Genomic DNA, 8,124 nt, shown 5'->3' with positions numbered 1-8,124 from the left:
TGGTTGTGCCAGTGTAGTGCCAGTGTAGTGTGATTAATCCCAAAGTAGATTATTTTCCTTTAACAAAATGACCCCAAGTGTTATTCCTGTATTGTTGTGAAATATTCCTCAAGACAACTTAATTCCTGGTATCACTTACATTATTGCATCTATACAAGAACCAGAGATTCCATCATTAACATTTCTTTTTCTGTCTCTATTGCAAGCAATAAAACAAACAAACAAACAAACAAACAAACAAACCTCATATCATGTTAGAGAGAAACCGGGAAGCCCGATCTCCTCTGTTCCTTGCAAAAACACCTAATCATATCAATGCCTAGATATTTTCTTCTGCCGAATAACTTTTTTTTTATTATTCGTTTATTATGAGATTCTTATGACATTGTAGATGTTTAGAATATGAATATTAAATAATGAATTTATTTTGAAATTCTATACAAATGTTTAAGTTAATGCCACATGCAAATAAATGACTCAATCAACCAATCAATAAAGTAAACAAATATCTGAATAATTGTTAGTTGCAGCCCTATAAATCCTTGTGCCTGAGTGTAAAACATAATACAGCCTGATAATGTTTCAGTGCTGTCATCATGGGCACCATTTAAACCAGTCACCTATAAGATGCATGCGTGCCAGGAAAAGTTCTTTATTGGGTGTGTGCGTTGAGAGTAGGGCATGCTGCAGTGCTGAGTGAGTGTGTTACCTTCTCTCCCTGAGGACAGTAGCCCCTGATGAAGTCTTGACACACTGCCGCTTTACGAGACACGTAGACGTGGCTGTACGGGCAGCTACTGTTGTTGCAGATTCCTTTCAAGAAGTACGAACACACAGGCATCTAAAGAGAGACATGGAGATAGCAAATGATTAAATGGATGGAGAGATAGACACACATCATGGTTATTTAATACACTGTTTAGCACTGTCAAGACACTGTAGCACATCTGACGGTCAGGCGGCCAAGCAAGAGGGGTTCGTAGGCAAGCAAAAAAACAAAAACAAAAAGAAAACAGCAGGCATGTCTTATCCATACGTTTTTGTCTGTACATGAAAAGCTGTATCGTGTTTGCAGGCTTGTCTAACATTCGTGTTTTCTGCAACGATTATGTATAAACCACTTGCCGAAACACGTGTTCGTATTCACACTCCTAATGCCGAATCGGTTAATACTCATGTGTCGTTGACACGTTAATGAATTTATTTAGCAGACGTCGAGTTTGTGAATATTATATGCATGTATGAATAATTAAGTGAGTGAAAAAGTGTGATTGAGCTTTTTCCAAGCTTGAAATAGATGCAGGGGGAGTGGGGCAGCAAGACCAGGGTAGGGAGAGGGTAATCTGAGCCTCTTTATGTGGAATCTCATCTCAATGAGGGTCATATCATTTCTGTCTAATTAACTGCTACAGAAATATTTACCCAAGCAGGGGCTTGTAACACTCGTATGATGTGTTTATGTGCAGAGGACAGGACTGGGCACTCTACATCTCCGCCGCCGGTCAAGAGGGGTGGGGAGAACGAGGAGTCCAGTTTCGGAACGCGTTCGAGTGCTGATTGGCGGGAGGGGTGAGAAATGTACTCGACTGGTTTCGATTTCAATCCCGAAACTCAAGCCATGCTTCTTTGGATATACATGTGAAATAAGGAGCAGGGATAAATTCGGCTAGAGAACAGAAGAAGGGGGAGAAGAGGGACAGGGAGAGGGTTACGACCGGCAGATGGGCCCCACAAGGAGGTGACATTGCTCGTTTAAGACGGGTTGCCAGCTGGCCTGAATGACGCTTAGTGAAAGGGAGGATGACGACCGTCACAGGTGCAGTGGGTGTGAGAGTGAATGAGAGTGAGCGAGACCACTGGATGCAACATGAGCAAAAGTCTCAACAAGTGCTGGTGCGGGAGTGTGTTTGTGGATTCCTAAGGAAAGTGAAGACTCTCCAAGGGACAGCTATTTTCTGCCAGACAAACAAGTGAGACAGGTGTCTGACTGTCAGCAAGCGAAGGAAGTCTTAGGGGAAATCTTTAGATTATGCCCCAATCCAGAATGCAAACAGTGTTCTGGTTTATGTAAAGCAGCTCCCATTTCCCTCAGGATTACCTCTTCTAAGAAATATATGTCATGAGCTTGGGCTTTAGATATGCACGCGCACATATGGTCAAGTAATGTGAATCTCTTCAAGCTTGTTATAGAACGCAGACTAACAAGTAAACAGCTAGTACAGCTGTGTGTGTGTGTGTGTGTGTGTGTGTGTGTGTGTTATCTTCACTAATCTTCTCGTTGAATGAAAGCAGTAACGCTGAGTGGCTGCAAGTGTATAACGATTTAAAAAATAATCAGAAACCACTTGTAAATCTCACTGAGGAAAATGAAACAATTCAACCTGCAGAAAGACAAACCTGGAAGTCACACCGACGTGTTCGACTGAAAGAAGCTTACACCCTTATTAATCCAAATCAGACCACAACCAATACATCTGGTGTGTTCGCTGTTTAGTTTGATTTGGTTACACAAAGCATGTAAGTAAAGATGAATAAGGAAATATAAAATAAATAAGTAAAATAAATAAATAAATAAATTATAAATAAATAAATTATATATATATATATATATATATATATATATATATATATATATATATATATATATATATATATTAAAAAATAAAAAAAGGGGGGGGGGTTTGCTGAAAATGAACTCATAAAATTTGATTAATCCTTTAAGAATATTCCATTTCTTTGTATTACGTTTCTTATGTTCTGTAAAGCCGCTTTAAGACAAAGTCCATTGTTAAAAGATTTGTTAACGATTCTTTACAAAAGGTAGAAGTCAAAAACATAAACCAAGCATGGTTTAACACTAGCTGATGATATAACTTTGCATCCAACGTTTATTTAAATTTTTCGATTAAATTAAATTTTCAAAAATTTGCACGTCAGGTTTTTTTTTAAAACTGCAACCCAATATTCGCAGCATTAAGTGTGTTTCCCACAAACGAGTGATACACAACCGAATTACAAAAACTCAAGGGTTATGTAATGAGGGCAACAGTGTAATGTAAAACATTTCCAAAATATACAGGACTTTGTACCTAAGCTATTGTTTTGCCATTTCAACTGAATGTAGTTTTAGTCTATATGAAGCCACACAGCACGGCACTATGTAGTTCATAAGACATTACTAATGAAAAGTGACTAAGTGAAAATAAAAATTGCACATTTGTTCAAATTTGTCAATTAGTTGTTAAGGGCCAGCAAAAACAACAAAAAAATGAGTAGAATTTTTTATATTCTCATAGTATTAACTTTGAAAATAAGGAGTTTTGATGAAATAAATCTTCATCTGGAATAAGACGTGCATGATTGGGGCTAGCATTCGTACCAACATGCTTGCTTGCGTATGAAAAGGAGGAACATATAGGTCATCTCTGGGACATTTAGATTAACATGATGCTCTAAAGTCACATACTTCACTCAATACTGATCCCTCCTCTCTTATATCCAAGGCATCGGTTGCCAAATATGTGACACAGGAATCTGAGGGGCCAATCGTTCAAATAGATCATAATACACCAAAATAATCCACGATCCGAATTTATAATCTGCCCTAAGACCTTAAATTAACACCTGACAGGCGAGCATGTACTGACCTTACCCTGACTCCAGCCGCTCAGTTCGCTCACAACGAAGCAGCAGATACTACATATTAAATACATACTTAAAGACTTTTAATTATTTCTGTAATACACAGATCCTAGTTTCTGCTTGCACCTGAACCAGCAGTGTTCCTTTATCTGTACATTTTCCACACACTACACAAACGAGTCCCAAACCCAAAAAGAACTATGGCAGGATAAAATCAGGTTCATGTAGCCAGTGATGTCTTACCTTCTCTTTGGACACTTTGTGAGAGAATTGACACGTTCCATCTGTCTGCTTACACGTACCCCTGAGAAACCTGCGAATCAAATCATACACCAAGAATCACACATTGTCCAGCAAGTACAGAGAGCTTGAAAACAGTGCATACAATACAGTACAGTCTATGAAAGTATACTGTATATAAATACAATCAAAACATTATATTAAAGTTTTGAGTGGCATTAAAACAGCAATGCTGTTGAATTCTCGAATCTGATTGGTCAGAAGGTTTCGAATAAGCGCCTATAACAGCAAGTCTGACAGTAAGGCAAGTCAAATCACATGTTTATAATAAAGCACTTGTATGAATATGAGAAAACTTTGTTTTCAGACCCAGAAAAGTAACAAGCTGCACTTATCTCTTATGTCTTATTACTGTCTAGAAAAAGAGGCTGATGAGGGAGAAACTGATAACTATTAAGGCTGCTATAACATAAGTGATAACAGGAAATCATATTCTCATTAACTATTACTAAATAATAATTATTAAATATTAATATGAACTGTGGAAATTTGGAGAAAAAAAAAATCCTAGACAAATGATTTAACCAAAATAAATATATGTTGAGAAAAACGCAGATTTTTCTAGAACCTGTGTGCATGTAAAAGTACCTTGTGCAAACGGCAACCTTTTCCGGGTCATGGATGTAGGGGCAGGCTGAGCCACGGTTACACTTGCCAAAGCGGTTGTAGTACATGCAGTAGTTTTTGGCCTGCTGTTTCTTCTGTTGAGCCTGGCGAATGATGGTCAGACTCTTCTGCACCGCCCGACTGAGAGAACAAACACAGACAGATCATAACATTACAATATTGCAATTCCCACTATAACTTCTTCTCTCTTTCTACGCATCCAGAGGCATCCAGAAATTGTACCAGCTCCAGTTGGACTGTGCTTCATGAGGTGTTTGGACATACTAAGAAGAGAAGCCAACTCCATGTGGTCTTTGAGGACAGACTGTCAGACTGTATATTTTCACAACCAAATGAGGATGAGGTTCCCCTTTGAGTCTGGTTCCACTCAAGGTTTCTCCCTTTCCATCTAAGGGAGATTTTCCTCCCAACAGTCACCTGAGTCACCTCAGACTTGCTCATTGGGGATAAATACAAACACATTTAAATATATCTAATATTAATCTTGAATTTTTGTATTATATTAATCTTTATAATAACCTTTTGTTTTAAGTTTGTTTTCTGTAAAGCTGCTTTGAGATGATGTCAATTGTAAAAAGTGCTAAACAAATAAATTGGAATTGAAATTTAAATATGCAGAATTATATAATAATTAGTTGAAATCTTTAGGCAAGAGAAGAGGTAGGATTCGACTGACGTAACACTAACCTGGCCACATGTCGTGTGTTGGAGGTCCTGTATGTGCTGCTGCTGCCATATGGTACTTCTTGAGGACTGAACAACCTTCCTGAATTTTAGGAAGAAAAAATAAAACAACCATTCACTATTAGGCATGTGTTTAAATGTCATCAAGTCAAAGACAGATTACATGCATTTGTTTATACTGAAAATTTATTTCGGTTATACAGAAAATAATTATAAGAATTTTATTCTATTAAAAAAGTTTTAAAAAGCATGAAGGAAAACAAACAAACAAACAAAACGTCGCTGTCGGGCGGAAACCTCGTATGCCCAAAACTGTTATTTTTCAGAAAATGAAAAAAACGCCGTACCTTATCTGCAGTGCACAGGGTTTAGTCCGCGTTGCAGTGGATTGTCTTGCGCTAAATTCCTGTCCTCAGACGAGCACCAGAACTAGCGGGGGTCAAGATTTTTTTTTCTTTGAGCCCAGTGTTTTGAAGACATTTACCTCAGAAGACGTGTTGATTCGTTGCGACTCTTATTGAGGAGAAATATGCCGTGAAGCTCTCCCGCGGAGTGAGGAAGAGGTGGACAGTTGAAGTGTCCAATGGAGTTATGAGATTTGCGCTCAAGCTATTTTCAAGACTTTAGATTGGTTAATAACGTAAAAATAACAGACCCACGTGGGGACTGACCAATAGCATCGATATGTGAAAAAATATGAAATTGACCAAATTTGGACATACGAGGTTTCTGCCCGACAGCGACGAGATATATATATATATATATATATATATATATATATATATATATATATATATATATATATGTACACATGAAATAATTCCCCTTGTGTAATTGTAAACCGTGGATAAACAGAATCCTGCATTATCTTGTTTCACAATTCACGCTGCTTATACTTCAGGGTTAACAATTAATCCTAGATATTTATAATCTGACGTTTCTCACTGTACATTCCTAAACTCTTGGTTAACATTCTAATTTGCATATTGCATATTTGTGGTGTCAGCAACCATGACTGGATGAATACAGCATGTGACCGCATTAAATAATGACTTGTCTCTTCACAAACGTCCTGCTAACCCTGCACTGGAGCCGGGTATCACAACCCTGGTTAAAAAGTGGTGCTAACCCTGCTTCTAAGTGTGAAACGTTACTCTACCCGGGTTTAAAATGAGGATAACCTGGAGTGTAGTGTAGTGTGAAAAGCTCTTATTATTTGTCTTTGACTCCTTTACCTGCTGTATACAAGTTTGAACCACTAGTTTTCCAAAAAGTGCATGTTTTTGATGTTAGTTAGGATGGCTAAGTAAACACATGGACCCAACACATTCAACACAGTAGTGATGTGGTAAGAAACAGAAATATTGAGAATGAGACGAAGAGGAGAACGTTTTAGAAGTAGAGCAGAGTTGTGTGCTGTGAACCGGGATGAAATGCTTTAATCTTGAGCGCTCTGTACATTTCCCTCCCTCTTTGTTGACTGATGACAGATTTACTATTTCAGATGGACACCCACACACTAGCTCCCACACACTCCTGTTGCTCTTGCTGAACACACACACACACACACACAATATTTACAGAATGTTTTACCTGATCTGTTGGACGAAGTGTCGGGAGAATGTGTGCGGGACAGCTTATTGGCTGAGACTCTGTAGAGCGCACCGCCAATCCACCGAATGTTCCGCCCCCTCCACTGTCTGTCTGGGGGTGCACGCAGACGTGACTGTAGCAGAAATCTGAAAGAAACGTAAGAGGAGAGGAAAAGGTGATGAGTGCTTCTTAGGTCAGTGATTAACACTTGATATATATTTTGTACAGCTACAATCTGAAAAGCTTTACTTTTGCATTGCCTCTGTACCTAATTCCTCCCATCTCCCCCCCATCTCACCCCCCCCTCTTACCTCTCCCCCCCCCGCCTCTCTCTCCCTCCTTCCCTCCCTTTCCTCCTCTCTCTCTTTCTTTCCCCCCCCTCTCTCTCTCTCTCTCTCTCTCTCTCTCTCTCTCTCTCTCTCTTTCTTTCCCTCTCTCTCTCTCTCCCACACACACACACACCTCCCATCTCCCTGGCTCCCATGTCACACCACTCTGGTAAATTGCTCCTCTAATGGAAGGGACGGCAGGGTGGAAATGGAGAGAATTGAAAAGAGAAGGAAATCATTGAGATAATTGCCAGGGCATGAGGCCAGAGCAGGGAGATTGCCCTGCAAACGCTCAAACACGTGCACACTTTCGTTCTACCTTTCCTTCTTCCTCCCTGTTCTCTCACACACTCCTACACACTGCACCTTTACGTGATTACATTAGGGTGTAACTAAATACCTATACATTTATCTAAACATGACCTCTTGTGTCATGCCGAGTTATACATTCTTTCCATGTGACGCGTGAAATTTAGTAGCGGCATCCCGATCGTTTGCAAAGGGATGTGACGCAATGCGTAATACTAACGTACTAATAATATTCAGATGATGCACTAAAATTATAGCTAAACAATTTTTTCCCACTTATCATTTACAGCCTGTAATACATAGCATTAGGGGCTACTAAAAAGGCACATGTTTGAATTTTGCTAAATGCACTTTCTGGTACTTCAACTCCTTTCATCTATAAAAGAACACAAAATCATACTTATTATCTAATAATGAACTTTTTAAATCAATGCTTGTTCATGTGGAGACACGGTTTGTTGCACCCCGATGGTGTAACTACAGCGTACGCCACACTTTTTGCACCACATCGCCTGCTACGCTACAAGGCGTGTACAAAGCAGCAAAGTCTTAATCAAGTGTTATCCAAAATATCAGGGATCGAGTGATATTTAAAAAAAGGTGCAAGTATTTTCTCCTGACTTTTCTAAAATCGCTTCTT

General features: G+C 39.0%; 1 protein-coding gene across 1 annotated transcript in view; it reads right to left on the bottom strand.

Moving 5' to 3' along the window:
* Positions 1–8,124, bottom strand: part of zc3h3 (zinc finger CCCH-type containing 3) — a 73,849-nt gene that overhangs the window by 11,515 nt on the left and 54,210 nt on the right. The window contains exons 5-9 of the mRNA XM_060867568.1: positions 6,847–6,992; positions 5,257–5,335; positions 4,531–4,689; positions 3,886–3,955; positions 710–841 (exon numbers count right to left, since the gene is read on the bottom strand). Of these exons, the coding sequence (XP_060723551.1) occupies positions 710–841; positions 3,886–3,955; positions 4,531–4,689; positions 5,257–5,335; positions 6,847–6,992 (586 nt within the window). The remainder of the gene's footprint in view (positions 1–709; positions 842–3,885; positions 3,956–4,530; positions 4,690–5,256; positions 5,336–6,846; positions 6,993–8,124) is intronic.

This window comes from Tachysurus vachellii, chromosome 4, assembly GCF_030014155.1.
Source record: "Tachysurus vachellii isolate PV-2020 chromosome 4, HZAU_Pvac_v1, whole genome shotgun sequence".
Classification (NCBI taxonomy): domain Eukaryota; kingdom Metazoa; phylum Chordata; class Actinopteri; order Siluriformes; family Bagridae; genus Tachysurus; species Tachysurus vachellii.
Note: the sequence above shows the minus strand (reverse complement) of the source record. Positions and strands in the feature narration are given on the sequence as shown.